The sequence below is a fragment of the Aedes aegypti genome, chromosome 2, assembly GCF_002204515.2.
Source record: "Aedes aegypti strain LVP_AGWG chromosome 2, AaegL5.0 Primary Assembly, whole genome shotgun sequence".
Taxonomy (NCBI): domain Eukaryota; kingdom Metazoa; phylum Arthropoda; class Insecta; order Diptera; family Culicidae; genus Aedes; species Aedes aegypti.
The window spans coordinates 144,268,661-144,296,054 of NC_035108.1; the positions used below are offsets into that span (position 1 = coordinate 144,268,661).

The following is a 27,394-nucleotide window of genomic DNA, read 5'->3' on the forward strand; positions in this document are numbered from 1 at the left end:
ACATATATTTCTGCACAAATATATTCAATAGACTTCAGTGGTCATGCTTCAGTCGCGAAATCTACCAGTTATTGCTTTAAATTTGCCTTTATAGGCAAACAGTGTTAAAAATTAAATTCTTCATCGTTTTTTTTTAATCATCAGATTTTTAAGTGTAATTTTAAAATTTCTACTTGTGCTCAAAAATGTTTGCTGGGCTACTACAATCAAGTTCATGTATAAACTACATGTCACACGATTGAATTTTGATTTACAGGTAAGAAGGTAAGTGTAATAGAAAGAGGGGTTTATGAGGATTTTTGGCTCAAACAAATTTTGAGTGTAATTAAAAATTTATATTTCAACCCCAACATGGTTCCGGAACCTATTTTCACCGAGGAAACCAGATTTTATCACTTTAAATATTGTTACATTGCTTAATTTGTACCACAAATCCGTACCAGATAAAGTGAAGAACAAAATTTTTTTAAAAAAAACTTTGGGTATACTATCTTTTTAAACAAATTTCAAATGGATATTGATATCAAAAAGTGGCTAATTCCATTGCTGCAAAAAAAAAAAAAAAATGAAAATCGCTTTGAAAACGACAGAGATATGCATTGTCAAATTTGGACTTCTAACTTTTTCTGGACCCTTTGTTGTAAGCGTAAGTTTTCTCCCCGTGGTAGTTAAAGAGTTGAACGTTTCCAATGGAAAATATGTTTTACAACGCTTACTATTTCTAAAGGATCAACTAGCATTAATTTTGTTTATATTAAATGCAAAATTAATTCTATAGAGCTATCAGACATCTTCGACAAACTTTTAAGATTTTTTTTGATCCTCACCATAGACTTTTTTTTTTGTTGAAATTGTGTTTATTTTATGGGAACCTCACTATTAATAATAATTGTAGAATACCTTGGGCGTTAACGTGTTAAATAATATATCTCATGATTGTCGAGGGAAAATCTTAAAAACATTTGATTTTTAAGAAAATGAAAAACCGTATTCAGTACTATACCATTTATTAAATAAAAAAAATATTAAACAGCTCCCCAGTACTAATAATGATAATAACACTAATCCTACGAACAAAATTAAAAAGACCTTTCCGTTTTTCAACATAAGAATGATAGATATATAAATCACATGCGCTTCATTACGTTACTGAAATGCGTTGCGTAATGAGTCATTACGCAATTTAAATGGAATGCGTAATGAGTAATTACCAAACACTTTTCAGTTAGGTAAAAGACTCATACGACAATGCGGGAAAGTAGGGCATTCCATGACGGGTTTGCGTGATGAAAAACAGCCTTTTATGATGAAAAATTGCAATAATGATTTTTGCAATTTCTCATCGTAATTGGCTGTTTTTCATCACGTCATTCTGTCATGAAACGGCCTACTTTACTGCACTGAAGTATGCAGTGCGGGAATAGTCATTACGCAACTGAAACCAGTGCTGTAATGATTCATTACGCAACGCTTTCTCATTACGCAACTGTTTTGAGTTGCGTAATGAATCATTACACAACAGTTTTTCAGAAATGTTGCAGAATATCGATTTTTACAGCACGAGTTTTTACAGTACGAGGCTTGCCGAGTAGGATAATCACGACGAGTGCTGTAAAAATTGAGTTCTGCAACGAGTTACGTACTAGTAGTAGAACAAGTAGTAGAACTAGTAGTAGTAGAACAAGTTGCAGAATGATGATTTATACAGCACGCGTCGTAAATTTATCCTACTAGGCTTGTTGTGTTACGATTCATTACGTAACTCAAAACTGTTGCGTATTGAGAAAGCGTTGCGTAATGAATCATTACAGCACTGGTTTCAGTTGTGTAATGATTATCCCCGTACTGCCTCCTTCAGTGCAGGAAAGTAGGCCATTTCATGACAGATTGGCGTGATGGAAAAAAGCCAAATACGATGAGAAATTGCAAAAAAAAAATATGGACCTATGTACCCAACTAACAATTCAGAGCCACAAATAAGCATGCATGTTTAATATTATTGTTTAAAAATGGTAATGACAGCTGAATAAAAATTTTGCCCTAATAGGAGCTGATAACATGCACTTTAAATACAAACTTTAGTCAATGTTCAGCGTTATGCATTGGAATGAACAAATGTAGAATCACCACTTATTAAACGTTTCCAAAGATTTTCATTCGACTTGTCAAGATAGTTTTACTAATGAGCTGAACAAGACATGTTTTGTCCTATTAAAAAGCCAATATTTCATCAAACGAATGTATATGTATGAAAGGATATTCAAAAAACGAACTAACGTTTTACTTGTTTTGCACTTCAGCTATTTCCACATGTTTAACATAAATATGATTAAGAGCTGAATAAGTAGTTTATAAAATCTTAATTCAGTTTCGATATATCAGCCTCCAAAAGAGGCCAAAATGACGAATAATAAATACATTGTTCAGCAATAAATAAGCCTTGCAAAAGAGATCACACTATAGCTAAATTTTCTAAAAATGAACAAAACATCCGAAATTTGTGTTGAGTTCCGAATGCATTTTCAAGTTAAAATTACAAATTTAAAAAATATATCAGGTACAATCATAACCGATATTTCCCTAAACTTCAGAAAATAAACATGGTCAGCCTCCAGAAGTATAGGATTATTTAGAAAAACAAATAAAATAAATATTTTAGCTAAATATTCCGAATAGGAGTGAAGTACTGACAAACAAAACGTGATATTTGCTAGATTGACATAAGAGATAAAAGATCTGAAGACAATATCAACATTTTGTTCGTGAAGCATCCTGAACAAAGGTTGGTCATGGACATTATTAAAAGGTTATTAAACATGATGCTGAATAAAACTGTCATGATGGTGTTCGTTAAATGAGTCAATGTTAGTTGGGTAGATAATGACCAAAATTTCAAAATGTTCTGGAGACCTTAGAATAAATCTAGGTTGATTATATTCAACCTTACTTTAGGTTTGTTACATTTAATTACATTTCAAAATCCCCTTATGAATCGTAAATTATTACAAATAACGAGTCTGTTCACTTTCTGTATGGAAACATTTCGTTTCCAATAGATTAATGTTTTCTATAAGGAAGTTTTTGCAAATTTTTCATCGTAATTGGCTGTTTTTCATCACGTCAATCTGTCATGCAACAGTTTACTTTCCTACACTGTATAATGCAGAGTGGTAATAGTCATTACCTAACTTAAATCAGTTGCGTTATGAGTATTACGGAACGTTTTTTCATTACGCAACTGTTTTGAGTTGCGTAATGAATCATTACCAAACTATTTTCAGAAATTGCATAATGCACTGGTGCATGCATCCAGATGTTATATCTGATACCCTCAAGTGGTGTTCTACGAAATTGCCAAAAATTTTGTACGCAGTTCGTTACAGAACTCGATTTATACAGCACTCGTTGTAATTATACAACTCGATAAGCCTCGTTGGTTAAATGTACAACTCGTGCTGTAAAAATCGTAATAGTGCAATTTGTTGCGTAAACTATTATTATGCGATTTTGACCCTACCTGACCCAGAGATGTTCTGGGATACTCCGAATCTATACTTAACCATTACTCATGAAGCTACAACTAATAGTGAAAGGATCCTTAAAATACTCAAAATTCATTCAAAAATATTGAGTTATGTTCCAATACGAGCAATTTGAATTTTGTGTGCCAGCGTCGTAGCCCACGGGTTGCCAAAAAAAACTCATGCAAGTAAAAAACGATTTAAAGTTTCAAAACTGATATTAAGTGTATCTAACAAATTCACATAAAATAAATCGAGTTTCTACAAAAATGATAAAGGTTGATTTGTCTATTAGTTTCGAAGATACAAATTGTAGAAGGCAAGCAAGATCATGCGTTTTTGTCAAATTAGCAATCACGGGGGGTGGTTCCATAGGCATAAAAATTTGGCTTTTTACATTAACATGAATGCACATCTGAACAAATGTGAGTTATAACTGGCGATGGTGTATTGAACGTTTTTTTGTGTAGATACTTGATATGACCCTTCTCTATTTTCATCCTATAAACTGAAAGTACAAACGTTTCAATTTGAAATGGTAAAGGTGTTGATGCTTCGATGCAAATATTCAACGGTAAAGAATAGTGATCTCCGCAAGTCGCTGGTTTAGAACCACTGATACAATAGCAATAATATGATCACTGCGTTGTGCGAGAATAGCCAGCCGCCATCGATGACCCCTGAGTCGCGGCTCGCTTATCGCTCATGACGGGGGAATTCCCTTAGACGTGTGTTGCACCTATTAGCAGAGACGAGATTCCGTTTGCGAGATCATTTCCAGTTTAGGCTCCGGTTAGATAGAACGGTTTATTTTTCCAGTGTCGAAAAATGGCAAAAGCCACCATGCTGCATATTTTGTGGTAATTTTCCGGTAGTGAATATTTGTGATTGGAAATTGAACAGTTTACGATACTTTACAGGATTTGGTCCATCGTGGGATTGGCAAACGCAGAGGAGATGGTCAACTGTTTCGGCAATGGTCAATGCAATGATTTTCATGCGATTGTTCAAGGACCACAGGATGTTGAAGCAGTTATCCGAACTTATAGTTACTCTAAAAAAGCCGACTTCCACGGTAATCTGTTGACACGGTTTCTTCCCAATGTACAGAAACCAACAGTGCAATGGGAAAAGTTGAATATTTCCTATAACTTGTTGGAAAGTGATATTTTTGACCAGATTAATAGTCCTAAGCTGAAATATGTTGATATTACCTATAATCAGCTAACGACGGTTACAGTACCAGCTTCAGTTATTGAATTTATTGCAGAGCGAAATAAGTTAACCAGCATCACAATCAAATCAACCAGCCTAAAAAGGCTTATTTTACCAAAAAACAAATTAGACTCATTCATGGGACTCAATAACCTTCGTCTGTTACAAGAATTGGACTTATCTTGTAATCAACTCGAAACTCTCAATATAAACGAACTATCGTCAATGAGGGATCTCAAATCCTTGAGCTTAGCAAATAATCATATATCATTTATTGATGGGAGCACAAGCCAGCTTTCATCACTGAAATATCTCGATTTGTCCAACAACTTATTGACTATGGTCGATGAAGCATTCAAAAGTTTTCCAAATTTGAACAATCTGTATCTACAAAACAATAAAATAGTCATGTGGATCAAGGAAATGCCTATTTCTAGGACTCTACAAGAGGTCAATATCCAAAATAACGATTGGTACTGTAGCAATCTGGAAATGCTGAAATCAAAACTCGGCAATACAATGGTTCGAGGTCCAGAGATTGCATGTTCCCCGGTGGAGTCTCCCTATGCCAATCGAGTGATCAAGTATCGAAAAAAAAAATTCAACGCTCTCATGGAGGGGGCAGCTCAACGAGTAGGCAATATAACGTGTGATTCCTTCAAGCCTAACCCATGCGATGGAGATGACAACCGGGTTAAGGAAGTGGCCGGATCTGCAATCAGCAATGCCGGTGATCTTGCTCAAAGCAGCGTCCAGCTTCTTCAGAGTGACTTGGCAAAGCATATGAATATTTTGAGAGCTATTCAGGACCAGATTGCTGAAGCCCAGCAGATAAACGATCAGATGACGAATGAGAACAATGATTTGGCCAACTACATCAGGGAGCAATATAACGTCGCTGGGCTTAGTGGACATATCGATCCAGTTGTTCAGTTCAATAAGTTATTCGAACACTACGAGAGTAATAACGCTAAATTGAGGGCCGAAATAAGAGCTGAAGAGCAAAACAATTTGGATGTGTTGGACGAAATAAACGTTATAGATAACGAAATGGAAGATAAGAAATACGAGGAAAGTCAGTTGCTTGAGGAGTTGAATGCACGCAATAGCACCGTTATTGGCTATCAAAAAAGAATCGCCCAACTGCAAAAGCAACTTAGCCAACAGTAAAGTGAAGAGAAAGGCGACATGAATATTGAAATGTTATATCAAATCGAATTGTTACCTGCAACTTTACGCAATAAATAATGTTTCAATAGCGGTCTACTTTTATTGTACAAAAGTCTAGGAATAAATGTTAACAAGATATTTTTTTGTGGTTATTCCGATTACCAACTTCATCAGATTGCACTACTTCAATGTCCTCATTTATCAGGTCTCATCCACCCATTCTACTACCGACTTATTCCAAAACTTGTTGAACATCAGAGATTTTCCTGAAGATTTCTTGAAGAATTCTTCTTGGAGTTCTTCCTGAAGTACTCAAGGACTGTTCATTCTATAAAGTGGACACTTTGTTAATGCAATATCTTTATTATTCATACTCCAAGCTCTTTTTACGACCGGTTTTTAACGACGGTTCTTTTTGCGACCACTTTTTTACGACCGAAGTTCAGATTAACGACCGTTTTTATAAATTATCAATATCTTAAACAGTATTCAAAATAGAGGGTCATGATGTTCAGCAAAATTGTTCAGTAGATTAAGGGCTAACTTGTGGTGGTCATTGAAATGCGGGATTCTGCCACCAGGCGGTGCTAGTAAGCATCGAATCTTTGTTTTGTAGATATCTCAGGATCCTGGCCACTTAGAAAGATGGTGCCTTCGTGAAAGTTGTTCAGTAGCTCAAGCGCTATCATTATTACAGCTATGCGATTCAAAATTTTGCCATCAGGCGGCGGCAGTGAGCGTGAAACTTTTGTTTTGTGGATATGGCCACTTAGAAGGATGGCGCCTTCGGCAAAGTTTTTCTTTAGTTCAAGCCCTATCAATATTAAAGCGTTGAGATCCGAAATTTTGCCACCAGGCTGCACTAATGAGTATGGAACATTTGTTTTGCGGCTATCACATGTTCACTAGCGCCACCTAGTGGAAAAACCTTGATTCTCTTGACTAGAATAATAATAGCCCTAGAACTACTGATCAAGTTTGCTGAAGAGGCCATATTCCTAAGTGGTCAGAATCTTGAGATACCCGGAAAAAGAAATATGCTCACTAGCGCCGCCTGGTGGCGAAATCACGAATCTCTTGGCTAGAATAATGATTGTCCTTCAGCTACTGAACAACTTCGCCGAAGACGCCATACTTCTAAGGATCCTGCGATATCCGCCAAACAAAAATTTCATGTACACTAGTACTGCCTGGTGGCGCAATTTTACTTGAGCAGTGACAAAAATTTTGAACCCTACTTGAAAAACGGGATTACAGCTGAAGAGTATCGCTATGTTGCTAAGCATTCCATTTTTCTATTCCGCACAAGTTTTATGGTTTTTACCTTTTCTTTATTTTTATCAAATAGTGTTGCCAGCCACATGAACATTTGTGCTTCGGCCGACTGTATGGCACGCAACACGTCCTTCAACTTTGGTGAACATTCGGTATTGTTACCTATAAAATTTATTGGTATTTGCATATGACACCCCCATATAATTGGCTCCTTTGATCGAGCAGTGTTGCCATATATTACCAAAATATACAAGTTTTTAACGACCATTTTGGAAAGTTCTTAACCCATGCTTCAATTTTGCCGAATATCTTGGATCAGTGTTTCTACATCTTTCCACATTTTTCAAAAACATAATTATAACCCTGATTTTTTCACGACTGATTCCACCAAATCGAAGTCGTTTCTAGCCCAGGCTCCTTGATTCAATTGAGGAAGCGAAGAGTGCCGCCTATCGTGATCAGTTGTTCCGAATTTGGGGGATTTTGGCAGGAGATCTTGAACTCCATTAGGGAATCAAGGTTTCCTTCCAAACCACAAAGAAAGGAGACTGTCGCGTTTTGCCGGAAACTCTTAAAGATCGCGAACTTCTTCTTAAACATCTTGAAGAGAAGAAGCACATTTCTTTACTTATGACGACAAAACTGAACGTTTGTTCAAAGTCGTCTTGAAAGGTCTCTCAAGTGACTATAAGTCACCTGAAGAGATCAAAAATGGAATTAATGATTTACTTGAATTTTCCTCAGTCCAAGTAATCATTAAGAAAAAGAGAACCCAATCTGGCATTGTTCGGAAAGGGCTTTCTCAAGAATATTATTTAGCTCACTTTAACAAAAAAGAACTAAATAATATTAATGCTTTAGAAAAAGCTATACTTTTGTTCGATGTCCGTGTGACATGGGAACATTTTCCGAAATCTGAAGGAAATAACCAGAACCCCACTCAGTGCCGTCGGTGCCAATAGTGGGGTCATGGCACAAAAAATTGTCGCATGGATGCTAAATGCATGATTTGCGGAGGTTCTTCTCACGCCAAATACGTCTGTCCAGTGAAGGAAGATACCCATAAGTTCATATGCGCGAATTGCGGGGGCAATAATAAGTCAATCTTTTTGGGCTTGCCTTTCGTGTAGGCGAGTCGTCGAGGTTCGTGCCAGGCAGATGAACGATAATGTCCGTTACGATAACTGTCGTTTCCGGAATTTCCCTGGTAGAGTTTCGAGCAATGCTCATTTTTCAGTTAACGATCGCTTGATCAAGAATCATACCCATCAGGAAGATTATAATCGTGCTCATTCACAAACTAATTCTAATCCATCGGGTAGCCGTTTGAATATTTAATTTCGAATGTATCTACCCAAGCAAAATCCTTTGCCGATATCGTAGCAGGAAATTTGATCTCCTCCCCTTTTCATACTACGAGTACCCGTTCTAATTGTTTCAAATCAAATAGGAGAAAAAAACCCTGCTGCCACAGGAAACTTCTACTGTGCCTCATCGTCTACCGAAAATTCTAACGGAAAATCATCAGATAATGTACCCATTTAAAGTCATACGTCTCCCTCTGATTTTAATTTTCTTACTGAACAATTGAACCTAATGTTTGATGCAATGTTCAAAGCCACCATTATGACTGAAGCAGACCAAGTCAGTGTAAAATTTACTAATCAAATTGTTATTGGATAACGTTTTTAAATGGATCCAATAAATAATAATTTAAATATTTGAAATTGCAATGCTTGCTCTTCGAATGGCAAAGAGGACGCTGTTCAATTCTATAACAGCTAATAACATACATATAGAAGTAATTACTGGAACTGTTTTGAAACCTGAATCTAAACTCAAAAGAGATCAAAACTTTTTTGTTTATCGTAATGATCGACTTGATGGGGCAAGTAGCAAAGTAGCAATCATAATACACAGGCATAACAAACATCAGATTTTTTCATCATTTGAAACCAAAAATTTTGAAACTTTGGGTGTTTCTGTTGAAATACAGCTTTTGTTGAAACACGGCTCATATACTAATACTCAGATACTGCTTATTTGACTTTTTAATACACTGGTCAGCAAGTTGCTTCAAAAAACTTTCGAAAATTCACTCGTAATAAATCAAAATTGTTCGTCATTGGTAACTTTAATGCAAAACATCGGTCATGGAATAATTCGCAAAGCATTTCCAACGGCAGATTTTTTTATGTGTGCTCTTCAGGATATTTCTCAAATAAATACCCAGAAAAGCCCTATTTGTTGTTCCTCTGCTAGAAACCCTTCTACGATTGATTTGGTCTTAAACGACTCTAGTCATTTTGTAGCCAATTAGTTACTCAAGCTGATTTTGATTTTGATCATGGCCCTGTAACATTTCAAATATCCCATAAAGTGATTCTCAAACCAATCAGCTCAACTTTTAATTATTTTCGAGCAGACTGGAATATATATGAAACATATATTGACTCTAATCTTGATGTTAACATTTTTTTATAAACAAAACTTGATATTGACAAAGCTCTTGAAACTTTAAGGTGATTATAAAACGAAGCCAAACTTTGAATTTTCAAGTGCACAAGACGAGAGTATCTGACAACAGTTCGTGTTGAAAACCAATCAACTTGCTTGCTTGCTGGTGGTGATCAATGGGATAGATTTTTAACGTGGAGCGCTGTTTGGTTTTCAAGTCTTGTGCTCTTGAAAATTTGAGGTGTGGCTTCGTTTTATAATCACCTTAACAAATTCCATTGTTGAAACCAGGAGCATTGCAATTTTAAACGTGAAAATTTGAATCCGTGATTATAGACGATGATCTTTCACTCTTGATCCGTCTTAAAAACGTGAAGAGAAGGCAATTTCAACGCACTCGAAAAAATATATGGCAGGATTTGCAGAAAGAAATCAAGAAACGTTTTGCAAAATTAAGAAACAAAAATTTTGAAAATAAGATTTCTTAATTGGATCCTAGCTCTAAGCCCTTTTGGAAATTATCTAAAATTTTGAAAAAAAACCTCAGAAGTCTTGAAAGAAGAAAACAAATTATTACTAACAAATTACAAAAAAACTCAAAAACTGGCTGTGCAGTTTGAAAGCACGCATAATTTTAATTTAGGACTCACAAGTCCAATTGAAAATCAAATTACTCAGGACTTCGAAAGCATTGTCAAGCAAGAGTACATTTTCGAAAATTTCTGAGAGATTGATTTGGAAGAAGTGAGAACTATGATAAAAAAAATCAAAAATATGAAAGCTCCTGCCGATAATAAAATTTTCTTCATCATAATCAAGAAACTTCCAGAAAGTAGCTTATCATTTTTAGTTGATATATTTAACAAATGTTTTCAATTAGCATATTTTCCTGACAAATTGAAAAATGCTAAAGTTGTTCCAATTTTAAAACCAGACAATAATCCTGCAGAAGCTTCCTGCTAACGTGCGATCAGTTTGCTTTTTTGAGAAGGTCATTTTGAACATAATGTTGGTCCACATCAACGAAAATTCAATTTTTGGTAATGAACAGTTCGGATTCCGCCATGGACATTCGACCACTCATCAACTCTTTCGTGTAACAAATTTGATCCGTTCCAACAAATCTGAAGGCTATTCTACTGGTCTTGCTCTTTTAGACATAGAAAAAGCATTCGACAGTGTTTGGCATGAAGGTTTGATCGTACAATCAAAAAAAAAAAAAAACTTCAATTTTCCAACATACCTCGTTAAAATAATTCAAAGTTACAGTGATACCTCCATGAATCGATGTTCCATGACTCGATATCGACTCATGGAACCATACTAAAAACAAAATTTTATGGTTACTATGATGGTCCCTAGAAGCAGCTTTCCAAAGGATTTCCCACATAAACCAAAAGCTCTTTATTTGAAACCTTCAAGTAGACATGTTGTCACGATGAGAGGGGTTCCAATAAATTGGTCAGATGAAGTTAACCCTCTAATACCCAAATTTTTATTTTCGATTTAAGTATTATTTTTCGTTATCTAAAATCGTTCTAAACGCGTTTTGGGCATTTATTTATTTTTATTCGCAAATTTTAAAATTTTGGTTCTTGATTTTTATAATATTTATTTTTGAACATCCCTAGCTTTTTTCATTTTTTCTTGAAGCCTTTTCTAGTTGTTGATTTTTGGCAATAATAAAAATTTAAATTGTTACGGTATTTTTAAAAATATTAAATTTTTATTTTTTTTTCAGAGCGTATTTTATTTTCCGTGTAACTAACGTAAAAACAGGTTTGAAATGATTTTAATACCACCAGGCTCTTCTTTTGTGATAGGCTAATCTTAGAAAAAATATAAAAGGTACGATTTTTTATATTACACGTTAAATGAAGCTCAGGCATTTGTAGGTTATATAAGAATGCAATTTTTCAAACAATTTCTAAAAATACAAAAAAGTTTCAAAAGTTATAAAAACTTTTCTTATATGCGTGTTATGAGTCAAGGTATAAGCCAAAAATAAAATCATTTTGATTTCCGAGCTACGAAAAAATACACAAAATTCCAAAGTGTACCCCGTCTAAAGGCGGGGTTGGGTATTAGAGGGTTAAGTGTCTAGGGCTCATGCTAGATAAGAATTTAACTTTCAAAAGTCACATTGAGGGCATTCAAGCCAAATGTAACAAATATGAAAAATGTATTTATCCACTCATTAATAGAAAATCAAAATTTTCTCTTAAAAGCAAGCTTTTGATCTTCAAACATGTTTTCAGTCCAGCCAAGTTGCTGTACCAATATGGACCAGCTATTGTAATGCCAGGAATATATCAGCATTAAATTTTGAAAATTATTCTCAAGCTTCTTCCCTGGTAGTACATTAATTACATATAATATCCAATCTTGAAACATTGAAACAAATGTCGAATAAAAAAATGATTCATTTTAGATGAAAATCGTTGCGATATTCTATAGCCACGATAAATGCGTTATATATTTAGGTTAAGTTAGGTAACATTAATTGAGAGCATGGATTTGTGTCAAGAATGGGGTTGAATCAACGATGCAGAGATGTGACCATCAAGATATGACATTCGCATATCTCCATGGAAGTCTTTGTCGAAACAAAATACGCGAACACAGAAACCTTTACTCTTAGAACAACTACATTCATCGCAATGTCACTCAAAATTAAATTCCTTTTCAACCGAAATAGATCCAACCGTTTTCGGTGCAGAAGTCAAATCAAGAGAACAATGTATCCTTTAAGTCAAAATACAAGCACCCATCCCAAATGGAGACGTATAGAGACATCCTGAACCCAAGCCAACACAACATCCTCAACCAAGAGAAGTACATAGATGATGGAAACAAACCAAGCTAATATTCATACTACATTAAGCTTCCAACAGTGCACAAGAATGGTTGAGAGTTGGTTGGCTCTCGGAAGCATGGAAATACAATCTTTTGGCAGCGGTTTTCCTCACCCGTGGGTGGTGGTCGTTCCGTCTCAAATTATATAGCCTTCGAGTTTGTACAAGTAATTTACAGTTCAACTGGATGCGATACTAACTAAACGACGACCCATCGACCAACACTAGTCGGCACGGACGTAGCCAGAGGGGAAGGGCGTTTCATTCTTTCTGGAAGAATAAACGATGACATTTCCAAAAATTCTTCATGTTTTCATCCGGATAAATTTCGAATAAGAGATTTCTCATCGATTCTTCTTGGTATTCATAGGAATTGTTCTAGTGATTCTAGTTTTTTTTGCAGAAGATGTTGAGAAAGTTTTCTGAAAGTTTTAGAAAAAAAAAAAACATTTTTAACCTTTCGGTCGTCGCGCGAATTTTTGTAACGCGAGTAGTCGCGCGTTGTACTTTGTACAACACACTTGGTTTTGCGAATATCCCAGGAGCCTGACTACTTAGAAAAATGGCGTCTTCGGCAAAGTTGTTCAGTGGCTCAAGGGTAGACCTGTTCATATTTGAAAAAATGTCTGGAAATCTACCGGTCAAGCAGTATTCCGAATTATCATGCTAAGAACAATGTGTGGTTGAATTTTCAGCTCATTTGATAAAGATTTCAATATGCTTCAAGTTGAAAATGTGTTTTTGAGCTTATATCAAGGTTTGAAAAATCATAACTAGCATTTGGAAAATCAAAACCACTTGCTATTACCACTACTTGAAAGCTAATTCTATTCTGTTAAAGTTTGTCGAACACGCTAATAAGATCAAATTGAGTTTTAACATTGTTTGATCGAGATTTGTTCTCCGCAGTACCCTGAAATCACAGTTTTTTGAATATATATGGTACAAAAAACACACATTGACATTATTTTTTCAGACCATAGTCAACGGGAATAGAACATTGTAAAGCTATGAATTCATTAACCATTAACAGGTTACATGTTACCTAAGGCAATAAATTACAAAAAAAATGCCCAAAGATCGAGCACTGCATCGCAACCTGATGATAATTCAATCACGCATGACACATGTACCGACGAATGAATAAATTGAACAAGTTAGCATTGCTTTTTCTTTCCGATTGATGATTGTTTTGATCGCATTTCATTGACGATTCAGAACGATTTGAAAACAATCATCATCATCGACTGAGAAAAAGCAGTGCTAACGTGTTCATTTTTTACATTCCACAAAGCTCACGATGGTGCTCTTTGCTCCCCCACAGCGGATTCACATATGTGCTTCCTAAGTTACTATTTTTTACAATTTATTTTCGTAAGATAACTTGTAACTTTCAACGGGATTGAGTTATAGATATGTGTAGTCATCATGTTCTGGAAGATAAAAGTCCTAAATTTTCATACAGGTATGTTTTTTAGTGAGAACACTTCCTAAAAATAGTGATTTTCAAGAACCTCGAAGCACAAACCTCAACCAAACTATGTTAAAACTTGCTCCAATCGTAAAATCATGTTCGACAAAAGTTCGTAGAATTAAATTAACTACTGTGTACACAGAAAAAAATCCGTTCTCGTATCCGTGAACAGCAGACGTGAACTCGTCAACAAGCAAAAATACACCGTGAACTAGATCATGTTTATGTGATCATTTGTGGTAGTTCATGGTGTATTTTTGACAGTTCACGTTTTCCAGAACTCTTTTTTGAGCGTGTAGAGGTATTTCCAAGAATTTTTGGTGTTCCGTTCGGTAGTTATGATTTTTTATAGCTTGAAATTATCCTGAAAATACATAATTGATTTGAAGCACACCTAATTTTTCTCCAAATTGATTGAAATTTTGACCAGAAGTTCATTTTAACATGAAAAATCTAAATATTGGTTGACTGGTTGATTTCCAGAAATTCTTGAAAATATGAATAGGTCTACTCAAGGGCTATCATTGATCGAGTTAGTTGATTCTAAATTTCGCCAACAGGTGATGCCAGTGAGCATGAAACATTTGTTTCGCAGATCTCAGGATCTTGACCACTTAGAAAGATGGCATTTCCGGGAAAGTTGTTCAGTAGCTCAAATCCTTTCTTTGTTTAATCCTTGAAGTTCGAGACTATCTTAAATAATGATGGTCTTTGAGCTATGTATCAACTTTGTAGAACATACCATATTTCTTAAAGGTCGGTATCCTGAAGTATCAGCAAAACAAAAGTTTCATGCTCACTAGCGCCGCCTGGTGGCAAAATTTTGAATCAACTAGCTCGAACAATGATAGTTCTTGACTTACTGACCAACTTTGCCGAGGATGCCATCCTTCTAAATGGTCAGGATCCTGAAATATCTCCAGAACAAAAGTGAAAGTTCCATGCCCACTAGTGCCACCTAGCGGTCAAATTCTGAAATAAATTTGGTATCATCAGATAGCGCTCCACCTCCAGAACAACTTTACAGAAATCTCCATGTTCCGAAATAAGCTGGATTTTGAGATATACCGATTTAAAATTGCGGTCTACTCATTATTATGCGACTTCTATATACATTTGTTGATTTTACCGCATTATAAAGAGTCATACTGTAAACAAAAACTGTTGAGTATTGTTCTTAAGAAGATTCTTGAGGAAAACATTTTGGTTTGGTGTCGATAGATATCTTTGTTACAAAATCATAGCATATAAATCACAACTGTTGTACAAAGTACAACAGCGCGACAGCCCAAAGGTTAAGATTTATCTTCAAGTACCGTCGTTGGGGGTGACAATGGGTCAAAAAGGCATATGTACGATTTGTTTATTGAATAACTATCGCAATTTAGCTCCAATAAACTTCAAAATTGGTGTGTATGTACTTTGATGGTACATTGACAAGTGTTCAAAAAATTATTGAGAAATATTTATTCACAGTGGCACTACAAGTGAATGGAAAATGACCCAATCTCACCCCATAGAGGGGGTGACATTGGGTCACTATTATTGAAATTACTTATTTCTGAGAATATGATTGCAAAACCATTCACAGCTGAAAAATATTGATAAAATAGGATGCAAACAAGACGAAAAGATATTTAAGATGTTTCACAAGTATGATAAACCCACTTAAAAGAACGATTATACCAAAAATTTGAAGAGCTATGAGAAAATATATGAGACCCAACATTTATTGTCAAGTTTACATAAATTTTCTTGTTTTTTCCTCAAATTATCTTCAAAATCTCCTCCCCATTGCCATAAAGCCTATTCAGTTTTCCCAGAGGTGTACTGAAACAGTGATTATTTTAAACCCTTGCAAATATTTTTATTTCGGTGCGGCATTCCTCGATCAATATATTTCAGGCAGATTTTGACTTCATAGTACCGGTATTTCAGCGATCCAACTCATTTGTACTTTCATGAGATGTTTCTGTAATATGAAAACACTAATAAATAATTAAATTTATTGAAAAAAAAAAACAATTGATAACATTTTACGATGTTGCTGCGCACGAAACACAGTTGCTGGTTTGAAAAGTTGTCAAAATTCGTTGCATTATTATTCGATGCACGGAATCCTCAAGTAGACTTGTTTGATGTTTCAGAGATGCCTTATTTAGAAAGAATAAACACATCTTAATGAGGAATAAGAACACCCGGCACCGTAAAATGCTAAAAATGTGGTCTTGCAATTTAATTTATTATCGTTCTTGCTTGACCCAATCTCACCCCCATTTTCAATGTTTTAGACACCGTACCGAACAAAATAAAATCTTTGTGGAAAAATCAATTAGATTCCGGAAAATACTTGTGAAGTGTAATGAAAAGTCTTTCAACCTTCTACTAATACAACGATAGAGGTTAAAGTACATGCGTTATACTTTGCACAGGAGAAATTTTATGCTGTAAGTTTTATCTAGTTTCAACATACAAGTTTATTGATATAGTAAACAAAAATTACTAATTCTAAAAATGTATATTGTAATGAATTGTGTGTAACAATATGTTCCCCAACATATGAATAATTATTTCTAGCGATATCAGCGTTATTAGCTGATACATTACATAAATCATAATTTTCGTTTTGACCCAATCTCACCCCCTAGACCTATTGTCACCCCCAACGACGGTAACTTTAAGCTATAATTTTTCAAACAAAGGAAATTGAAAATCCTTCAAAAATTTTTTGAGAGATGCCTTAAAAACATTAAAAATTTCTAAGAGTTTTCAACGAGTGGGGTTTCGAACTACTTCGTCGCGTGCCTTAACATTTGTCGTACCAAACTTTAAATGTTCCATTACGGCGGATATACAAATTAACCAGCAATGGAATCATTCGTTCATGAAAGTTGTCATGGTTCGTCCATTTTTACACCAAAAATGCAGTGAAACTAATGCACGGAGAAAAGTCTTTTTTGATAGTTTCTTTCAAAAATTTTCTTCAAATTTCTTCAAATCGATCATCCATTTTGCATTTTTTTTACCGAAATCGCATGGAAAACCTTCGTATGTACATCTCAACTGAAGGATTTCATTGTAATCATACCGTAAAACTTTTAAAATTCGCAAAATTTTAAGAAATTTCCTCAACGACTAAATTTTATTGAGAACGTGAACATACTTTTTCATCCCTTCGGTTTAAGAAAAGAAACTTGTGCGCATCAATTTATGCATGAAAACGATTCTCTTGATTGTGATTGTTTTCGCTCCACTGCACACTGGTCCAGGAAGCTAATTTAGGCGGACATGAGGTTTTCGTAAAGATTTATTGATTTTAGAGCCATAGTGTCTTCTGAGAATATGTTCAGAATTTTCAGCACTACAAAATGTACGGATCATTTTTTTTTACAGTGACCGCAAGAGTGACGCATACGCCAACTTTTTTATTTTAACGAATCGTAAGTTGGTACGCTAGCCCTCACCTAGCAAGTGACGATGATGATAAGGACGCTTTCTACGCGCAGCTGGAACGTGAATACGACGGCTGCCCAAGCCATGATGTCAAAATCGTTATCGGAGATCTCAACGCTCAGGTTGGCCAGGAGGAGGAATTTAGACCGATTATAGGGAAGTTCAGTGCTCACCAACTTACGAATGAAAACGGCCTTAGACTGATTGATTTCGCCGCCTCCAATAAGGCTCTACCCCATTTGGCATAAAGCCATTTGGCATAATGCCGTTTGGCATAATGCCATTTGGCATAATGGCCATTTGGCATAATAGCCATTTGGCATAACGCACAGTGGCGCATGGCCGGACAAAACCTCAAAAATTCATGTTCTCAAAATCAGTCGTCAATATTTTTTATAGACTTCTGTACTATTGACCGACTATTTCTCAAAATTTGAGATTGATCTGTTCTGTTTTCGATTTTTGGCAGCATCGTAAATGTGGGAAAGTCAGCAAAATTGTACTGCTCGAAATTCATCAACTATGATTCACCTAGCAAACTTCAAACAGCTGTATCTCAACGAAATCATAACCGATTTAAGCTCAATAGGTTCCATTTGAAAGCGTAGTTATAAGCCTTAGTTTTGGCTATAGTTATAAAGATTTTAACATATCAAGTTGTTGTTTGTAACAAAAATAGTTTCAGACAATCTTTCTCCAAAATTTTGTTGAATTTTCAAAACTTCGTACGTTTTATGTGAAGTGTTTCGGGAAAATGAGTCACTCACTATGAACCAGCAAATCATCCATACTTTTAAACGTGCAATAGTTTTTCTTGCCCCTTTTTGCCCCTAGAGGTGTAAATTACATTTTCATTTTCCATTATTATTTATCGATTTCATCATTCAAATCTTTTTGATTTGTCATAATTCGTTTGAAATTTTAGTGGAATTACTAAATGGAAGTTAAATTTGTACCTCTAGTCCAGGTTTATGCACAAACTTTTGCATTACCACAACAAAAATTGTAGTAATAGCCTTTTTATACAATTAAATGAAAAAACCTGATTTGGACCAATTTCACTAGAAATTTCGAATTTTCAATTTAACTGTTATTTTCAAAGGGATGATATCAGGCATCCAAGATAATCAATAGATTACCATTATCAAGCAATTTGAGACGTATTTGAGGTTTTGTCCGAACTTTGTATGAAGGACCGCCACTGTGTAACGGCCATTTGGCATAATTGAACGAAATATTATTTTTCTCTCACATTTCAAAATGTTTATTCAGGTACTTGAACGACAAGTAAAGTTTATTGGAAGAAGGGGAAAATATTGACAATTGATTTTAAGTTTGAATTAGTAATGTGAAGTACAAGGAATACATTGAGAAATACTCGTTGTCACAAAGTGTGCATTTGAGGCTGATGACCAAAACATCAGCAATGTAAAGTCATATCTGCGATTGAGCATATCATGGAGATGGAGATCCAAGCATATGGGATAATTGATTTCAATACAGCATCATTAGAAAGGTTTCAAGTTTGAGTGTGTTGAAACACAAACACCGAACCGAATCGTTGTGTACAATTTGACCAAATGAAAGAATGGGCTTGACTCTCATAAGCTATGAAATTCCATTTGCGGCTGAGTACTCTCTTGGAATTTTTTGAATTTCACGCATACGCTATATATCTAGAGGAGAAGTTGAAGTGACAGAACCTGCAAAATAGTGCAGCCAATTGTTCCAATTTTACAGAAATGAAAATTACGTGTTGGTGCAGAGCAATTAATATAGATCAGTGAATTTCACCTTCTTCCAAACATGAGCTGTTCTTTTGAGTTTGCATTTTAGCTAATCTTAACTTTTATACCGTGCTGCTTCGAATTGCTAGACGCTTTGAAAGCCGAGGCATGTTTCTCTTTTGGACCTTATTCCGACATTCTCGTAGCGGTGTCGATGGTGTAGTGGTAAGCGTGATTGTTTCTCACCCCAGTCGGTCGGGTATCAATTCTCGTCGACGCCGTCGGTCGTGTCTTCTTTCGGAAGGGAAGAAAAGTCCTTGGTCCCAGCCCATTTGCTGATGTGTTCGATATGTAGGGTCCCAGGAGTGTGTGGTTGGGTCTCTGGGCATCGGAATTTTAAGGCTTGGATTCTAGACCCAGCCAGAACAGTCTTATTAAACTAACAACTGGCCCAGATAAATAAGAAGAAGTGTTTTTTCGCCTTAACTCTCAAAATTCGAAGCGTACGGGCAATTCAAATCAACACAATCTGATGTAATAAACTTCAATCTTGGCGTGCCTATGATTCGTTACGCTGCAAACTAAAAAGAACAGTTTATGTTTGAAAGAAGGTATAATTTCTAATAGAGTAATTCGCCAATTGTTGAATGCCTAAAGGCTCGCTAATTGTAGAACACGTCATTAGGAATACATGTACTGTCAAAAAAATGGCGAGATTTTCTGCCATTCAACAAGATGTTAACTGCCCTACTGAAATATTAACTGATATCAACTGATTTTTGTAGCATTTAAGGCAAAGCTTCGCTCTTGAGATTGTCCTTCTTTAGAACATTGGTAGTTCTTTATATTTGGTTTCTACGCCCTCAGAAATAAAAAAAAAATCAATATTTCTAGAGGCTAAGCTAAATGGTTACATATAACTGCTTTTTCAGCAGCGACAAAATTGTGAAATCCAAGCCACGGTCAAAAATCGAACTACAACATAATCACAAATAAAAGAAGACAGACGTTCAGAGAGCATTATACGATTTATTAAAGCGAGATCACTCTATGGTGGCAAATTTTATACTCCTCATATTACTCCTTCATGAAGCGATACGAATAAGTACTCAAATCTACAAGTGTGACATGGAAGGCGCCGGTCGGAACTCAGAAGTGATTTAATTCTATTGTCTAGAGTCGAAGATGACACATTGAACTAATCAAGTCCAAATTTGAGATTTTTTTGTGGATATGTATTCTTCAAATTATGCCAAATGGCCGTTATGCCAAATGGCCATTATGCCAATTGGCCATTATGCCAAATGGCGTTATGCCAAACGGAATTATGCCAAATGGCATTATGCCAAATGGGGTAGAGCCCTCCAATAACATGGCCATACATAGTACCTACTTCCAGCACAGCCTCCCGTATCAGTACACCTGGAGATCACCCCAACAGACTGAATCGCAAATCGACCACGTTATGATTTGGGGCCTTCCTTAGCCGAGTGGTTAGAGTCCGCGGCTACAAAGCAAAGCCATGCTGGAGGTGTCTGGGTTCGATTCCCGGTCGGTCCAGGATCTTTTCGTAATGGAAATTTCCTTGGCTTCCCTGGGCATAGAGTATCGTCGTACCTGCCACACGATATACGAATGCGAAAATGGCAACTTTGGCAAAGAAAGCTCTCAGTTAATAACTGTGGGAATGCTCATTGAACACTAAGCTGAGAAGCAGGCTCTGTCCCAGTGAGGACGTCAATGCCAAGAAGAAGAAGAAGATGATTGATGGAAGATACTTCTCGGACATTATTCACGTCAGAACCTATCGCGGCGCAAATATCGATTCGGACCACTACCTAGTGACGGTTAAAGTGCGCCAACGACTCTCCGTTGTGAACAACATTCGTTACCGACGCCCGCCACGCTACAACCTGGAACGACTCAAGCTACCCGAAGTCGCAACTGATAACGCGCAAAGCCTTGAAGCTGCGTTGCCGGAAGAGGGAGAGCTCACCGAAACCCCTCTTAAGGACTGCTGGAGTAGTTTCAAAGCAGCCATTAACAACGCAGCGGAAGGTTTTATAGCATATCCACCGTATTGGAATTTTACCTACGGCCATGAAATTCTTAGACGAATATGTTGTACGATCCTTAGTAAATGCCTATTTAATGGAAAAAGTATTCTATGGCATAATCTGAGTTTAAATTTATGGAGAAAATCATGCAGCACATCTAAGTGCTTTTAAAGTCTAAACATTTGATTAACCCTCTGATACTCAAACCCGCCTTTAGAATTTGGAATTTCGTGTATTTTTTGTAACTCTAAAATAAAAATGATTTAATTTTTTACTTAAACCTAGGGCTATAGCAAATTTTTTTTTAGACATTTGCAGCATTTTTCATTTTAAAACATGTTTGAAACATTGGACTTTTCATAACCTGCAAGCGCTTTATTTCCATTTGATTTGTTATCTAAAAATTAGAACATATTTTATTTTTCCAAAACCAATCTATCACAGAAGTAGAGCTTGGGGGTATTGAATTCAATCAAAAACAGGTCGTACAACAAAGTCGCTCAGATTGGTATAACATGATAATAGGAGCTTCTGTAAATGTAACACCATTAACAAACAGATAGCGAAAAAAATCGCTCAAAATTCAATAACTGCTTATGAATAAAATGTGTAAATATAAGTTTTTTTCTGCTTTTGTCCCGAAATGTCAGTATGGTAAAAGCGTGCTTATACTTTCTGGGACTATGTTATTCGATTTTGTTTGAGATTGTCGTCGTTATGACGACTTATATCATACCACAACTAAAAATCCTGGCTACATCCATGTCGGTCAGTTAGTTCACGTTACTTTTCCTTAGCAGTTTTAGGATACTGAAATGCATTCTCTGTTCCCAACCAAAGACCAACTTCTCCGACCAAGTTGCCACACCCCAGATATGGAGGAATGAGGTCTTTGTTTCTGGCTATCTCCTGTATCTATCCGGTCATCGGATGTCGCCCTAGTCGTCGTCGTTCGTTTAGGCTTCAAAAGTCCCATTAGTGTAATCAGAAAGCTTATGCATTGAGAATGTGGAAGATGTGCGGTCGCACGATTCCGGTGGAGGAAACGCATCCAAGGAGAAACTTCGACATGTTGTGTGTATGTTTGCTGATAAGCTGGTTCCGAACCGAGAGAATAACTATTAAATCGAACTAGATTACAGCGCAAACAAGTTTTTGGCCAGGATATAGAGTGGTGGGACGAGGCAGCAGCTTGCACTTACAAGCGGTGCACCGAGAGCAAAACTTTGATTACGATGTGTCGAATGGTATGTAAAATGCTTTGGGGAAAACTTGTTACAGTTGTGGAACGTGCGGATAGGACTCGGTAAAACGCTACAAATTGAAAACGAGCGTGCAGAACTCAAGTGGACTGCTGAATAGTTTGTTCGGATGTATTGTGAAATGGTACGCTGGTCTCTATCGACGAACAACCTCAGTTGAAGTGCATGTCACTTGGCAAACAATTTTCCCTATTCAAACGGCATCGATCGGAAGGAAATCCTGCTCCAATTATAAATTATGACATGGCATTTCTTGTGTATGTCAATTACTTTTGATGGGCATCGTACCTCTGCGACGAACACTACAATTGGGTTGCTTCTTGCTGGTTGGTGCTTTACTTTGATTCAGAAACTGAATTCATGTATTGACCGTTCGGTGCTCATTGTATGTGATTCAGTAAAAGGTCCTCTGATTAGTGAATCGTGGATCTGTAAAAGGCTACAAACTATAGTGGAATTTAATGGTATAGTACTCATTGCTCATAGGTTATAACCGGACATAAAACATACCGTTTGCATTTTTCAAAGCTATTTTTATTTACAAAACTTTTGCTAAAATGAACTGAAGAAAATTCTGAAACAGATCTGTTTAACGGTATCCATATTAAGTTCTCTTTTTTATTCTGATTGCTTGGGCCGGAAAAATACAAGCAAATCATTTATTATAATTGATATTTTCAAGTGATTTATCGTCACTTGAGAAACCTCTCAAGATAACTTAGAACAAACGTATAGATATGCCATTTTTATGAAAGCTCTTCTTTTTTTCCTTCTGAACCCATCATCTTCAAATTCCACCATATGTAATTTACACAGTCAAATAATCATGTTAATCATTTTCTTCTTCAGTTGGATGAGAACCAGCAAGCTCCTGCCAAAATATGATACTGCTGTTAATAGTCGGTAGCCGTTTCATTGGGGCGCAAACACTAGTTCTACTTTTTTGCCATTCATTCCATTACACATCCATTATCATTTAAACACTACTTCTGACTTTATGAATTTACCTATGCACCAGGCAACTAAGTGTTCACATCTCTTTGTAGTAGGAACGTCAACACCGCCACCCAACCAACCGAAACCCGACTCTGGCAAATAATAAAATTTATTAATTCAATTCAACATGTGATTTGCACACATTATTAAGCGATTTATTTTTGCTTTTGCACTGCCAGAACATCGCCCTTCCCTCGACTCACGGGCTTTGCCGCGCCGAAAACCTTCAAGACCCAGAAACCAGAGCATTCGCGCGCGCATTCAACAGCGTCATTTACTATTGCCTTACTCTGAATATGACGCCGCATATAGGGGTGACAGGATCAATTTCATAGCCAAAATGTTCAAAGGCGTTAAAATAGGTTGTACCACTTCTCCCTCCCTGTCGATTCCCTTCTCCTCCCCATACCCTAATCCCCGGAAGGTTTTTAGCACTCATACTGCCGTTATACGCATAATTGTCCGATGTTCCAAAATATGCAATCGAGATAAACGCGTTTAAAGATTTTAACACATTTAGGCCTCGTATTGACCAGGTGTGTGGTAAATTAAATTAAAATCTTTACAATAGTATAAAGAAAAGCGTCTTGATTAGAGTCAAGAGTTTGTATTATGGAAATAAAGTAAATTTAGCTACAAAATTCAAAGTGGGACTGGTATGCCTAGAAATGCAGGGTTTTTGGTGAATTTCTACGCATAACAGTCCCACTGATAATAGTACGTATAGATTGTATCGAATGCAGAGACTTTATATCCTCAAGACAATGTAAAGGCACCTAATGACGGCTCAAGTGACATGTGCCAAACGGAGCCACGTGTGGGGAAGTGAAGAAATACGATTTTATAGTTTAGGATGGAAAGCTAAATTTTCTGTATGTGTGATAATGAGACAGTTCATGAGTTAGTGAAAAAAGAGTGGATGAGTTATTTAGAGAGTTTATAAGATGTTATGAATTCATATATCGACTCTTCCAGCTGCAGGCTAGACAGAAACTCATCTGCGAAGTCAAGGTAATTCTGCGGAGTAAATATTTAACTCAAAATTCACGACACAAATCTTCACACGATTTGACATTTCTTTGTACTGGTTTGGCAAAATCTTGATATTCGATACATCGCAAATTAAGCTTCAGAACCACCAACATATTTGCCACTTGCACCGAAGAACCAATAATCCGGAATAACCCAGTATATGGCCAGGTCATCCAAAACCTCTTAAACTATTCGTCTTTTGACTTCTTCTTGACTTTATCAAGTTTGATAAGTCGCAAGATAGGTCTCAGAACCGCCAATATAATGGTAACCTCCTCTGGAGAACAGGGTATCAAAAACAACCTGCTATCCAAGAACCTTTGAATTACCTTCTTTAGCCTGGATTTGGGAATTTATGTAGTTTAATGTTGCCAGCTATGTTTCAGAACCAACGGTTTAGAAGCCATTTCCCCCAGGGAATCGGTATTCGGAACAACCCAGCATGTGGCCAAGTCATCCAAAAACGGTCAAACTATTTTTATTTAGACTTGGTTTGCTAAATCATGAAGTTAATTAGTCGCAAGCCATTGACTCGAAATAAAAGTGGTTACATTTGCTTCAAGTGGGATTATTTCACTACTCCCCGTAATAAATCCAAAATTACGGTAATCTTTTAATCGATGACCGCGGTTCCAAACACTAGAAGAATTTTGTGATCGACCCTGAAAATTCAACTGAAATTCCTTAAAAAACGGATGGGAAATAAAATTTTGATATTGAACATTTCAATCAAATCTGACGTCAGGCTCGCATGAATGATAAATGCATCCCGATAATACAAACACATAAAACAGGTTGTGTTCCACATGGAATGTAAATGGAAGGTATGAAGGTATTCAAAACGATTTTCCCTAACACCAGCTAATTCAAAACTGCCTACTGACTATTTGGTTCTAGATCAGCGCAGCGAATTGTATAGTGTGACAGTTATGCGTAGAAATACAGTAGTGGGACAGTTATGAGTGGAAATTCAACAATGGGACAAATTGACTTGGCTTGCTTTTCATTGAGTTTCCGAACAAAGTTAATTTTCGGTGTGTGTTTTCTAAAACTATACGTAAAAATAAACTGTTTGATGACAAAAAGTCAAAATGCACAAAAAGTAACATGGGACAATTATGCGTATAACGGCAGCATAATTGTCATAAATTTCAGGATGATATGCAAACCAATCATTTGACATGTACCCTTCTTTTTTGATGGTGGTTCTTTCAAATTTCACTGTTCATTTGCATCTTTGTCAATATCTTCTTAGTCAAGAACGACCAACTATCTCCTGCTTTTAAATGTTCATTGTTCTTTCAATTTCATCAACCGGTAGCCGAAGATTATTATTGTACCATTTTGAACTGTATCACTTTTCAAGGAAATTCGGGTGTTCGAGGAAACAGGCGTTCGAGAAAACAGAATGAACAGAAGTATGGTTATTGACAGAGGCTTTAGGACATTTGGTCGAAAGACATTTGATCGAACGACGTTTCGTCGAATGGCATTTGGTCGAAAGTACATTTGGTCGAAAGGACGTTTGGTCGAATGACTATAGAACATTTAATCGAAAGATTTTTTTTAGTAACGGTTGATCGATTGGTTCAATAGATATAAAACTAAAGTAAATTTTTGTTCAATGGATGAATCTATGACATTTGGTCGAAAGACATTTGGTCGAATGACATTTAGTCGAATGACATTTGGTCGAAAGTACATTTGGTCGAACGGACATTTCGTCGAATGGACATTTGGTCGAAAATGTTTAGTTGCAACAGAAAGCATATGATATTTGGCCAAACCGACTTTTCGTGGAAAAGATAATGGTGGAATCAAAATAGTATGAAAACGAAAGTTTACGTTTAGTCTGACTATCGTCGAGAGTAGCATTTTGTCGCTAATACAAACGTGATTGAATAATTGAAAAAATATCGGTCATTTTACCAACAATCTATATGAGCAATCTATCTTTTGTCGCCTCAGTCAACTTGTCTTCCCTTTCCCGATACATAGTATTAGAACAATTCAATTTTTTTACAATTCAAAACTGTCACTGCAATCTCTGTTTTTTACCCGAGGTCATCAACACTGTCAACAAAGCCATATATTTGCGTGCGGAATATTATTAAGCTGGATGTCACAATAAGCAAATTGGCCATAAGTAGAGTTACCGACACCTAACAATCATTTCGTCATAAAGCGTTTCCTTAAAGCAAATTTTTCTTTTCGTTTTATTCATAATTTCCGCATCAAAAAATCTAACCCACGTCCGTAAGCTGCAAGACACGGAATTCAAAGAAAAATACAGAATACTCTCTTCGAATGCTTCCATCAGATGAAGATCAGTAGTTCATTACGAAGAACGATGACATATCGAAAGAATAATAAATAATAAAAACATTATGTTCGCATCGTTGAGCAATAAAATAACTTGTTTAGTTGTTTATCAAAGAATGATGAAATTTTGAAAGAAAAATAAATTCACTTGAGATAAATATTTTAGGCAATGTACAAAAAACCTTTATCTTAAAGTAAACGTCATTCGACCAAAATAAATGTTTTAAAGCAATTCGACCAAATGTCCATTCGACCAAATGTCCTTTCGACCAAATGTACTTTCGACCAAATGTCATTCGACCAAACGTCATTCGACCAAATGTCATTCGACGAAATGTCCTAAAGCCTCAATGGATGGTCTTAAGTTTATTTCAGGTGAATATATTTTTCATCGGAAGTCAGTATCGAATCTTTCTACATGATAATTATCTACGCTTTGCAACGTGGTTGGTCTATGTACTAGCGTCTGTATATGATAGATTAGCCTTGAAAATGTTGAAAATGTCAGCCATTTTGAATCACACGACGGGATGTTTTATTTTTTTGTAGAGGTTTAGAAATAATTGTGTTCTTTTTTA

At 36.0% G+C, this 27,394-nt stretch overlaps 1 protein-coding gene across 1 annotated transcript; it reads left to right on the top strand.

The window, feature by feature from the left end:
• Window positions 1–4,221: 4,221 nt before the first annotated feature.
• On the top strand, window positions 4,222–6,042 carry LOC5575814. Its single transcript, XM_001662191.2, has 2 exons — window positions 4,222–4,381; window positions 4,442–6,042. The coding sequence occupies exons 1-2, from the start codon at window positions 4,350–4,352 to the stop codon at window positions 5,904–5,906; spliced, it is 1,497 nt and encodes a 498-aa protein (XP_001662241.2). The 5' UTR covers window positions 4,222–4,349; the 3' UTR covers window positions 5,907–6,042.
• Window positions 6,043–27,394: the final 21,352 nt, after the last annotated feature.